The 13,376-nt window shown below is 35.5% G+C and overlaps 1 protein-coding gene across 1 annotated transcript in view; it reads left to right on the top strand.

Annotated features, from left to right (window-relative positions):
* PTPRR (protein tyrosine phosphatase receptor type R) overlaps positions 1 to 13,376 on the top strand; it is a 276,888-nt gene that overhangs the window by 208,888 nt on the left and 54,624 nt on the right. The window contains 1 exon segment of the mRNA NM_001132350.1: positions 10,486 to 10,672. Coding sequence (NP_001125822.1) covers positions 10,486 to 10,672 — 187 coding nt within the window.

Raw genomic sequence — 13,376 nt, 5'->3', positions numbered from 1 at the left:
TGAATGCATCCCAGAGATTCTGGTATGTTGTGTCTTGGTTCTCGTTGGTTTCAAAGAACATCTTTATTTCTGCCTTCATTTCATTATGTACTCAGTAGTCATTCATTGTTCAGTTTCCACGTAGTTGAGCGGTTTTGAGTGAGATTCTTAATCCTGAGTTCTAGCTTGATTGCACTGTGATCTGAGAGATAGTTTGTTATAATTTCTGTTCTTTTATATTTATTGAGGAGAGCTTTACTTCCAAGTATATGGTCAATTTTGGAATAGGTGTGGTGTGATGCTCATCACCCAGGTTAATACCTACTACCCCTTAGTTATCCTACTACCCCTAAATATAAATAAATATACTAAATAATCCTACTACCCCTTAGTTATTTTTCCTGATCCTCTCCCGCTTCCCACTCTTTACCCTCTGATAGGCCCCAGTGTGTGTTTTTCCCCTCTACATATTCATGTGTTCTCATTATTTAGCACCCACTTATAAGGGAGAATATACAGTGTTTGGTTTTCTGTTCCTGTGTTAGTTTGCTAAGGCTAATGGCCTCCAGCCCCATCCATGTCCCTGCAAAGGACATAATCTTGTTCTTTTTTTATGGCTGCACAGTATTACATGGTGTATATGTAGCACATTTTCTTTATCCAGTCCATCATTACTGGGCATTTAGGTTGATTCCATGTCTTTGCTGTTGTGAATAGTGCTGCAATGAACATATGTGTGAATGTGTCTTTATAATAGAGCAATTTATATTCCTTTGGGTATATGGGATTGCTGGGTCGAATAATATTTCTGTCTATAGGTCTTTAAGGAATTGCCACCCTGTCTTTCACAATGGTTGAATTAATTTACACTCCCACCAACAGTGTATAAGCATTCCTTTTTCTCCACAACCTCGCCAGCCTATGTCATTTTTTGACTTTTTAATAGTAGCCATTCTAACTGGTGTGAGAGGTATCTCATTATGGTTTTGATTTGCATTTCTCTAATTATCAGTGCTGTTGAGATTTTTTTCATATGATTGTTGACTGCATTTATATCTTCTTTTGGAAAGTGTCTGTTCATGTCCTTTGATCACCTTTTAATGAGTTTTTTTTCTTGTAAATTTGTTTAAGTTCCTTGTAGATGCTGGATATTGGACCTTTGTCTGATGCAGAGTTGGCAAAAATTTTCCCCCATTCTGTAGGTTGTCTGTTATACTCTGTTGATAGTTTCTTTTGCTGTGCAGAAGCTCTTTAGTTTAATTAAATCCCATTTGTCAATTTTTCCTTTTGTTGAAATCATTTTTGACATCTTCATCATGAAATGCCTATGTCCTTTCCTATGGCTTGAATGGTATTGTCTGGATTTTCTTACAGGATTTTTATAGTTTGGGTTTTTACATTTAAGCCTTTAAGCCATCTTGAGTTAATTTTTGTATATGATATAAGGAAGGGGTCCAGTTTTAATTTTCTGCATATGGCTAGCCAGTTCTCCCAGCACCATTTATTGAATAGGGAATACTTTCCCATTGCTTGTTTTTGTCAGGTTTGTTGAAGATCAAATAGTTGTAGGCATGCAGCCTTATTTCTGGCATCTCTTTTCCGTTCCATTGGTCTCTGTGTCTGTTTTTGTCTCAGTACTGTGCTGTTTTGGTTACTGTAGCCCTGTAGTATAGTTCGAAGTCAGGTAGCATCATGCCTCCAGCTTTGTTCTTTTTGCTTAGGATTGTCTTGGCTATTCGGGCTCCTTTTTGGTTCCATATGAATTTTAAAATAGTTTTTCTAGTTCTGTGAATAATCTTTCTCAAAAATTGTTGTGACAATTAAATGAGATAATTCAGGTGAGCCATTTCTTACAAACTTGGCTTAATTAATATTAAGTGCCATCATTGAATCTATAAATTGTTTTGGGTAGTATCGCCATTTTAATAATATTAATTCTTCCTATACATGAACATGGAATGTTTTTCCATTTGTTTGTATCATCTCTGATTTACTTGAGCAGTGTTTTGCAGTTCTCCTTGTAGAAGTCTTTCATCTCCCTAGTTAGCTGTATTCCTAGGTATTTTATTCTTTTTGTGGCAATTGTGAATGGGAGTTCATTCCTGATTTGCCTCTTGGCTTGACTGTTGTTGGTGTATAGGAATGCTAGTGATTTTTGCACATTGCACATTGATTTTGTATCCTGAAACTTTGCTGAAGTTGTTTATTCACTTCAGAAGCTTCTGGGCTGAAACTATGGGTTTTCTAGATATAGGATCATGTCATCTGCAAACAGGATCATGTCATCTGCAAACAGGGATAGTTTACTTCCTCTTTTCCTATTTGAATGCTCTTTATTTCTTCCTCTTGCCTGATTTCTCTGGCCAGGACATCCAATACTATGTTGACTACAAGTGGTGAAAGCATTCTTGTCTTGTGCTGGTTTTCAAGGGGAATGCTTCCAGCTTTTGCCCATTCAAGTATGCTGTTGGCTGTGGGTTTGTCATATATGGCTCTTAGTATTTTGAGGTATGCTCCTTTAGTACCTAGTTTATTAAGAGTTTTTAACATGAATGGATGTTGAATTTTATCCTTTTCTGTATCTATTGAGATAGTCATGTGGTTTTGTCTTTAGTTCTGCTTATGTGATGAATTACATTTATTGATTTGTATATGTTGAACCAACCTTGCATCCCAGGATAAAGCCTACTTGATCATGGTGGGTAAGCTTTTTGATGTGCTGCTGCATTTTGTTTGCCAGTATTTTATTGAGGATTAGTGCATCAGTGTTCATCAAGGATACTGGCCAGAAGTTTTCTTTTTTTATTGAATCTCTGCCAGATTTTGGTATCAGGACAATAGGTGTCATTTCTGGTCTTACAAATAAATGAATATATTTAATTTATTTGTAATGGTCAGGATTAAAAGGGTTCTTTGGTAGTTGATTGCGTAAAGAGACAGGGGGTTATTCATTGTATTGTGCTACTTAGAAAATGCCGTGTGTGTGTGTGTGTGTGTGTGTGTGTGTGTGTGTATTTGTATTTATATTTAAATTAGCTGAAATTCAAAGAAGTCTTCTCATTTCACAAGGAATGGCTTAGTCATTGAGATTTATGAATTTTTTTAGCATCTTTTTCTTAAATAATTATATAAACTAGGAAAAATTAACTTAGCAACTAAAAATAGAACTACCATCATTTTGTTATTTTGTTCAAAGGGAAACAGCCTCCTCACCATGAGTGACAGTCCGAACAATACCAAATGCCAAAAAAAAGGAGTAAAAATTAATCATCCTTGGTTACAAAACAAAGCAGTACATTTTCTTCCTTTTTCTGAATAAAATTAACATAGGATGTAACTTTAGGATGTTAATGCTCAGACTTTATTGATGCTTAAACAAGATTCAAGCTGAATCACAACTGTAACATTTACCTACATAAGCTTGGCTTCTCTACTCCAAATTTTCAAACTCCTGTTTAACATGGTCCTCCCAATTCCTGTATTTTCAGAGGACTGGAAAAACCGTCAAAGCGCAGTAATTACATATAGCATCCCTCTAACCAATTCATTTGCAACTATTCATCCACACAGATGCTAAAAGTGTTGCTCTCCATGTGTTCATGACTGGGTACAAGAGGAGAACTGAAGTCAAAGCCTTTGGCCTCAATGTGTTCACACTTTACTGCAAATCATTTCTAGTGAATATGATATATATTGGATACATATTGGGAAAATTGCTAAGAAGTCTCAGAGGAAAGAGCCCCTGGCATTTGGAGGATTGAACCTGAAAATGTTGGGGCAAGCTCATTTGAGGCGTAGAGAACAGAGCTGCAGGTAGATTGTCTGCCTGGGACACAGGTCTGGATAAGAATGTGACAGGAGATGAGGATGGAGAAATACACAGTAGATAGATTAGGAAGCATCTTACGTCAAAAGGGTAGCTACTTGTGGGTTTTATCATATTTTCAGTGCTCAGACATTCCAGTGAAATCTGGAAAAAATATATTGAACTAGGAGATTTTAGAGTTAGGAAGCCTTGCTAAGGAACAACTGCAAAGGTCTGAATCAAAGATGAAGAGAATTTGAGCTACATCAATATCAGCGAGCTCCAAGAGTCTGTCTTCATGCCTCTTCCACATTGCGCGTGCCCACTGACTTCTCCAAACTCAGGAGATTTTGAGTTAGTTTTTAAGACTTCTTGACTGAAAAGTAATTAGGGAAATGCACAAACATTGAAGTACAAGGATGTTTGTTACAGTTTTGTTTATAATGGTGAAAAAATTGAAAATGACTTAATGTCCAAAAATAAAATATTGGTTAAATTACTATGACAACATCTCAATAATGGGATACTATCAAATGTTTGAAAACAGTGTTTAAAAAAACGTGAGGACATGAAAAGACATTCATGATATAGTTAGTTTTTTTAAAAAGTAAATCATATGCAATGGTTCTGTGCCTATTTCCTTTTTTTAAAAGTAAATCATAAAAGAATATATTGAATAAAAATCTAGATTTTTGTCATACATATAAGGACTTGAAGGACATATACAAAAAATGTTCTTAGCAGTTACTCTAAATATTGGTATTATGAAATTTGTAAAATCTCTATTTTTAGCTTTAGTTAACATGCATTATTTTTGAATCATGAAAACATTGTTAACTTTGAAGACATTAGGTATAAATGTTAAGGACTTGAAGTATGAAAAATAGTCCCAACTTAGACTACCATTGATTTTGCATGTGTAATACTGTGGCTAACTCTTAATCACTAACCAATTTTCTCAACTTTACCCCCCTCAAATGTTCATCAGTGTGTACTCATGTAGCTCCCACATAGCTGTGTAAATAGAGAGTGAGGCAAAAATCACCATGTTATTATTAATTATGATAATAATTCATATATGTTTATTATATCCCAGACATTAGGGTGGAAATATTCACATATTCTTACTTATTTATCTTTTATGGTGTGAGTCAAGTTTGTGAGTTTTATTATTATTCCCATTTGCAGATTATGTAGTCTAAGATCCAAGTTGCTTAAGCGAAATGCAGAACAATGATTAAACGCATTTTCCAAGGTCAATATTTCAAGAGTAATGTGACAAGTTCAATATATCTGGTTCTTTTAAATGATTGTTTTGATTTTTTTTTGTAAAATAAGGATGTAGTAAATTTTGCCTTGTCCTATACACATATAAAAGGTCAGACATCTTTTTATGAATTCAAAACTTTTATAGATTCAATCAAAAGGCATAGCAACGTTCTACCTAGTGAGGTGTAGGTCCTTTCAGGTAGGAAAATGAATCATTTCCCACACTAAAAATGTTCTCTATGTTAAAAGATTTTCTTTTTACTTCAGGGTGAAATTCATTTATCATCTTCCTGGGTTCATGCCTGGCATCTTTTGTATTTGTTATTATTTCTTCCCTTCAGGATTTCCTTTGGGAAATTTTATTATGGATGGTCACAATACCTACTCATTTATTTCAGTTCTCGAAATTGGTAACACTCCATTTATGTCACAATTTAACTTTCCTAGTGTTCTGTGTTTATTTCTGTTTTATCCTATCATCTTTCAAGTGATCCAGAAAGAGGGTTGGTACTATGTATAATTTATTGGAAGATAAAGAGATGGAAACAGCATACTAATATTAAATGCCGTTAACCCTGGAACTTAAAAGTCATAGAATTGGGAGTTGCAAAGAACTGCCAATGCCACTCGGTCCACACAAAGTAAAAGAAGTCCATCTCTCCATTTCTCCACTTTTGTCTCCTTTGTTATTCAAATGAGCAAAAACTTGTTTTTTTTTTCCTTTTTCATTCTGTTTAAGTAGAGTTATTCTAGAAAACTAAATATGTAGAAAAATTGAATGTGCAAAATTAAATAAGTTGTGGGTGAGAGGGTTTAAGGTCACCTTTTATGATCAAGCCAAGATTGTCAGATTCGTGGCCACTATAACAAACAAGGATGAATAGTTGGACTAAAGGATTCAAGATGACATTTTCAGTTCTGAAGAGAACATCAACATTAAAGTTCTTGCTTCTCATCACATAAGATTTGACGTGTACACTAATAAAGATAACTCCAGACAAATTGTATATACTTTTTACAGAACCAAAAAAAAAGATCTCGGAAGTCAAATCTGTTTGCTTTCATTCTGTACTAAATTCTTCTTATAATCTTTAAAATCCATATTTTTCTGTTCTCATTTCAAGTATTTCAAGATAAGCAGCTGCCACCATTTCCCACTGAAACTTAATTTCATAATCCAACAGTTTCAAAAGTACACCTTCCGGGACTACAAGAAAAAATGATCATTTGTTTCATTTTGTCCTCTTCCTTCCATTTCCATTCTTTATTGGTTGCTAAATGAGGTATACTGCTTGAGGTCTCACTGTTCTCAGTGACCAAAGTATTGCAAAAAAAGTAGCGTGTCTGAGAATTAGAGCCCGTAGACATGATACTAGAAATTTTAGCCCTTTCTTCCTAAATTCAACTTCTAAAATCTAGCATTATGGTCCTCAACTACCAGGAAAATAAATGCCTGGTTTCTGAGTTATTCCAACACTCAGTTGTAATGTTACTATATTTTTAGCTACGTTTTCTTCCCACCTCTAAGTCATTAGAAACTGATGTCATTAGAATTGAACAATTTTGACCCAAAGTTGTTTATATTCTCTTGCTGAAATGAATGTGTCGCCCTGGCCCATAATATTTATACATATTTTCCTTTTTAGTTAATTATAATTAGCATGCTGTTTATTGCATTCCTTTTACCTTTCCCTAAGACTTTGCTTTTTCCTTCAATTGTTTGCATCGGTATCTTTTGAATTTCCTCCCTCTTATTTATTTTTTGGCATAAATAATAATTGGTGCTGCAGCAGGAGCTTGATAAAGCTTTTTATTATGTTCCCTTTTGTCCAACAGCAATCATGAGGCATTAAAAAGGCTAAACAGTTTGCCCACAGTTCCAAGACAAAATAAAAGTAAAGCTTTCAGTAGAGTTTGTTTTCTTTCCACATTCCTTTTTTATTAAAGGTATAGTTCTCCTATTATTTATGTTGATTTTTTTTCTAAATTCTGTCGATTTTTTTCGTACGTCTTTATTAGAATTTTCCCACAAGTTTATATGTTTATCTTGTTTTTGAAATGTCTTTCTGACTGTAATACATAAATGGTTATTATTTAAGTCAGCATGAAAATGCTTCCACAGCTCTCTGCTTACCACAGAATCCTTAGAAAATTAACTCAGTAAATCAAATAGACCTTAGACACGGGATGTCGAAGGCTTCTAATCTCCCAGGTTTAGGCAGCGTATACTGTGGGAAGTCAAAACAGAAGTTGATACACCCTGATGATGTTCTGGATCCCCTTTTATCTGGCTTTTTTTTTTCATTTTTTATTTATTTATTTATTTATTTTGACATGGGGTCTCACTGTGTCACCCAACCTGGAGTACAACAGTGGTGCAATCTTACCTCACTGCAGCCTCGAACTCCTGGGCTCAAGCAATCTTCTGGCCTCATCCTCCCGAATAGCTGAGACTACAGGCAAGCACCACAACACCTAGCTATTTTATTTTTTGTAGAGGCAGGGTCTTGCTATGTTGCCCCAGCCAGTCTCAAACTCCTGGCCTCAAGTGATCCTCCTGCCTCAGTCTCCCAAAGTGCTGGGATTACAGGTGTGAGCCAACATCCTTGGACTATTTTTGGGCTTTTTATAGTCTTATAGTGTCTATGACTGTTGCTTCTCTCTCATCTCTCTTACATAGGCCTGCTCCCCAATTTCAAAATGCATTTTTATACAAGAGAACTCTAGCTCAAACTGCTTCTATGCTGCTCTTCAAAGTTGTATTAATTTATTCTCCTACACTTTTTTTCCTACCAGGTTCTTTAACACTCTACCAAAAACTCACCTATTAAACATTTGCTTTCAAAGCCCAACTTAAATGACTTCTACCACATGAATCTGCTCTGACCACTCCAGATGGAAGAGATCTCACCATCTATAGCATAAGCATCACTCCATTGACAGAGGGCAGACAATTTTGTCTCTTGAGGCTGAAAATTTGACCGAATGGCATTGTGATTTTAAAGGGCATATGACTAGCCATCCCTTAAGCAGCCTCTCTCAACTTCATACTAAAATATCTATGAAGCCTGCAAAGCTGAATTCTCACAAATGCCCTAAATATTAAGACCAATCGGCAAACTATTACCAGAATCCGTAAGGATTTTCTATCAATTTGAAGTCCAGAACTGAACTGAAAAACTTTAAAAACTACTTTCCCACTAAAAATAGATTAAATTCTTGGTCCATGAGTAGAACCATTCTTTGCTCTTCTTCAACTATTTGCCTCCTACTCAGAAGCACAGGAACCCTATCAACCACCACCAAAAACCAAAAAAGAAAAAGTGGAGTGGGAAAAATATCCCTCTATTAGGTAGGCAGTATTTTATGAGCATCTAGAATAAATGCTACTCCCTAATCCCTAACCCAGTGATCCAAAAGAGTTAAGAATAATAATAGGATGAGAAAAAGTTTTCAGAAACATACCCCCCAAAATATATAGGCATATCAATATTCATTTTTTAAAGCCAGATGTGAAGGCAAATATAAAATTAACAGGAAAGAAAGTAATACTGGTAACATTTACAGTGAAGATATGACTATGAATCCCTTCAAATAACACAATGGCTGCAATGTACAAGGCAAAAACTGTTAGAAGGAAAAATAACAAGCATAATTATTGTGGAAGACTCACATACATATCTCAGGCTTTGACAAATCCAGTAGAAAAAAAAAAGGAAGGAACGAATAGGTTGGAATACAGTAATATCTTCAATAAAATAATAGGATAATAAGGTGATATATTTGTATATATGTGCAGATAGATACTTATGAACATATACAGATAATCAAACTAGTTGCCAGCAAAACATCTGTGAAATATTTAGAAAATGATGTAGTGTTTATCTCAAAAAAAATGAAGTAGTTTCAACCATTAAAAGGCCAGCCATTCTCTAATTTCCATAACTATAACTGGAAATTATAAGGAAAATAAATGTCTAAACATACAGATATCCATCAAATTAAAGTAGAAATTAAAATCTCAATTGCAAACCAGTTAGAAATTAACAAAAATGACATTACATATCAAATCATAGAATGACAACAAAAATGCAACCAGAGGCAGATTCATTAGAGAAGAAAACTGATAGATTTTCGTTAATGGATTTTGTTGTTGTTGTTGTATATTCCAGTAATTTTCCACTGTTTGAAATTAAGCTCAAGCCACTCTAATTTAATTTCTTAATGTCGCATTCCGGAGTAAGTATTAAAATACCAGAGGGAATAATTTGCTGGGCCTAGCATCTACTCTTACTATCTTTTCTCTCACATATTTTGGCCTGTTGTTCCCTGCTCTCTACTTCCTTGAGCCGCCAAATGCTTGGCACCATATTTGATGTGACACACACCTACGGCCCCTTTAAATGTAACAGTTTTTGTGAACACCATCTCTGACTTCAATCCTCAGTCTCTCACATGCTATTTTATAGTTACCCCTTGGTCCACACAGCTAATATTACTTGTAAAAGGCATCCTTACTTTCTACTCAGGACTCAGGGTCTGTGTAAGTTGTAAGAGCATCCCCTTGCCCCCCAACGGGAGAAGGAGAATTATGAGAGGAAGATAAATTGTAACTCATTTTAAGGGTCTCTGATTTCTATGGCCCCTTATAAGTTTACCACAAAGTTAAATGACTTCATATGTCAATTCACATATGCATGCCTACATATACACATAAATAGAGGATACAGAAGCCATCTTTTTTTGTTTTTATCTATTGTTTTATTTATTTATTTTAGAGCCAAGATCTCTCTCTGCTGCCCAGGCTGGAGTGCAGTGGCACCATCACGGCTCACTGCAGCCTCAACCCCCCGGGGCTCAAATGATTCTCTCACCTCAGCCTCCCTAGTAGCTGAGACTACAAGTGTGGGTCACCACATCCAGCTACTTTTTGTATGTTTTGTAGAGACAGGGTTTCACCATGTTGCCCAGGTTGGTCTTGAACTCCTGAACTCAGGCAATCCACCCACCTCAGCCTCCCAAAGTGCTGGGATTGCAGTCATGAACTACCTCATCTGGCCCCAGAAGCCATTTTTTAGGGATTCACTCAGAAGATATAGATATAGATATAGCTTTTCCTAATTTTTTTTACTTTTCCTTAATTTTTCACTTAATATTGTTAGCCAACCTATGATTTCTGTAATAAGTATATGCATCCATAAATTATAGCATATTTTCTTAATTTAGAGTTCTTTCCAACAACAAAATTGTTATTTTCCTGTAAAGGAACTATGGGTAGTTGCTATGGCCAACTGTGATACTAAAAGAGAAAATATAGTTGGTTGTTATTTCTGTAAAAGTTCTCACTGAATTGTGTGCATGTACAGAAAGACAAGTTTTTGCAATCAAAATAATTATGTTGTGTTTAAACATAACATTCTTCTCCAATGTAGACGAGGGTCCAACGTATCTCTTACATTGGACATGAGTAGCTTGGGGAACGTTGAACCCTTTGTGTCTATACCAACACCACGGGAAAAGGTAGCAATGGAGTATCTGCAGTCAGCCAGCCGAATTCTCACAAGGTCTCAGCTGAGGGACGTCGTGGCAAGGTCACATTTACTCCAAAGTGAATTCATGGTGAGCCTTCTATTTATTGTTCACTCTTCAGTCAGTATTTTGATACACGGGGCGCTAGAGACACATGGAAACAATACTGTCCTATACTTAAGCAGCCTACAGTAAACAAATGGCAAAGTGAAATGGTTTTAGATTCACTCTCAGTCTCATCCACTATTGATAAGTATTAAAATTGGAATGTAAGAGCTAAATTAAGGCAGAATATGCAGGAATTGGCCAGGCAAAGAAGTGGTATAGGGAGCTGGGCAGAGAAGGGGCATTCCAGGACAAAGAATAGCCTTGCTGTCACTGTCTGGGGAATTAAACTGTTCAGTTTAACTGGAACATTGAAATCAAGGTGGGAAGTGGCAAAAGTTGAGCCTCAGAAGTATAAAAGAAACACAAGCCTTAATATATGTTTAGGAGCTTGGACTTTATCTTATGTTTTAGATAGATCATTCTATTTGCAGTGGAGTAGGCACTAAAAGGAAGCAGTTTGGAGGCTCTAGCATTAATCCTGTGGAACTGTGTTGGTCGCCTAAACTAATACAGTAGAAGGGAAAATGGAAAGAATCTGTAGGAATCTACAAGAAGTGGGATTAATTGAATGAGGCAGCCAAAAGTAATGGAAAAGTCAGGGATTGATATTCATGTTTTTGGCTTGGCCAACAGGGTGCATATGGTGCCCTTTAACGAAATAAGGAACACAGGAGGAAGACCAAGTGTGGGCTAAAAAGAATGATGAATTCAGTTTTAGACATACCAGTGTGGCTAGTGAAAGCTTAAAGCATGATAACATATATCAACTCAGAGAACATGAAGTCAGATTAAACCTTCTTAGGTCTAATTGTTGCCCAGGGGGAATATTGACTTTATTGATCACCTCTTGCATCTTAAGCCATATTGGTTGAGTACAATAAATTGATTATTAGTTCAGGCATTTGCAGCCATCCTAATGGTGACAGATTCAGCAATGGGTTGGATCTACTATTAGCCCCATCAACTATTATTAAGTGTCCAAAGTAAAATACAAACATGAAAATCAGACTCTGTGGTGTATCATATTTTACATGTGAAGAAAATGAGACCTGTAGGAATGAAAGAACAAGTCAGTGGTCATACAGCTAGCCAAAGGCACACCTAGAGCTTTTTTTTCTAGAACTGCAGACAGCTCTTTGTTTATGAAATAAGACCTTACCATAGCCCACTTCCCTGAAAGGAAATTGAAGGCCAAGAAGGAGGATGCAGGAGAAAGAGAATGCTGGAAGATGACAGACTGTCAGTGTGTGTCAGAAAACAGAAGGTGAGAAGAAGAAGGGGAGGAATAAAGATACTACCTTTGTGGCTTTGCCCAAAGACACTGACATGCTTGAAATTACCAAACATGAACATGTGTTTTCCATTGAATATTCAACAATTTTCTTTATTTTTATAACTGGGAACAAACAGGTTAAAACATTTAGTTGGAGCAGAGAATAGGGATAAATGTCACGGATAGCTAGCATAATGCAAGTAAAGGAAAAATTATTTAAAAAGCAAGTAAGTTGGGGCCGGGTGTGGTGGCTCATGCTTGTAATCCCAGCTACTCAAGAAGCTGAGATGGGAGGATGCCTTGAGCCCAGGAGTTTGAGGTTTCAGTGAGCTATGATTGTGCCACTGCACACTGACCTAGGTGACAGAGTGAGACCCCATCTCTAAAAATAAATTAATTAATAAAAAAAATAGCTGTTTCTCTCTGTAGACCAAGCTTCAAATTCATAGTATAGTCCAGCTTTTCTAAAATTTTCAGCTTGACTGAAAACTAGGATAATTTGAATGAATTTAAAGATGATTTCTTTTATTTCAATGAATATTAGACTGTTAAGTTAAATTTTCTACTGGAGAAAGTTTAAGTAGTAAAAATATTTTATTTGATCAAATAATATTTATCAGTCATTAAACAACATAAAAGTTATTTTGTTCACATTAATCTTATCAAAGTTAGAGAACATACTATTTTGTATAATCAAATCCTTAAACAAACATTTGTTTGGACCCTTTTGAAAACTTTGGCTTGTTGCTTTATTTGTCCCGGTTAGCTACAGATGCACACCTTTTTAGATCTAATGCACTTACATACAGCCACTCTTTTCCTATTGTTCCCTGTCCAATCACTTGAGGCACATAATGTATACTCTGACAAAATAAGAATATTAATGTTCTTGTTAAGTGGGAGAAACAGTGTTTGAATGCCCTTCACTAAAAACATTGCATTTACAACTTAAAATGGAACAGTCCAATTATAAACCATTTCTTAATGCAAAAAAAAGTCATGTCATCACTTGAATTAACAAAAAACCCCTTTATATTTACCATTTTGGGAAAGAGGTTTTAATAATCCTAAAAGAGTCACTATTAGTGTGAAAAGATAATCTATTATAGTAAAATTTTTGGTACTAAAGTTATGTAAAAACTGGAATATATTTGAATACATTGTTTTTTTTTAAAAAAATTCACTTTTTAGCATCTGTCTAATCATTCCAGCAATTATGTCACAACAGGATTCTTAAAATCTAACCAGTGTTATATGTCTCCTTACTGACTACCTATTAAGCAATATTTTCTAACACACAGAGCTGTTTCTTAGAAGTCAGCTTGTCCGGATGCAGCTGGTATGTTTAGGAAAGGAAGGGTGTTGGTCCACCAGAGGTGCTAGGTCTGTTGTTTTTAAGTGGCTTTGAAGTCC

This window comes from Pongo abelii, chromosome 10 (assembly GCF_028885655.2).
Source record: "Pongo abelii isolate AG06213 chromosome 10, NHGRI_mPonAbe1-v2.0_pri, whole genome shotgun sequence".
In the NCBI taxonomy this organism is placed as follows: Eukaryota; Metazoa; Chordata; class Mammalia; order Primates; family Hominidae; genus Pongo; species Pongo abelii.
Note: the sequence above shows the minus strand (reverse complement) of the source record. Positions and strands in the feature narration are given on the sequence as shown.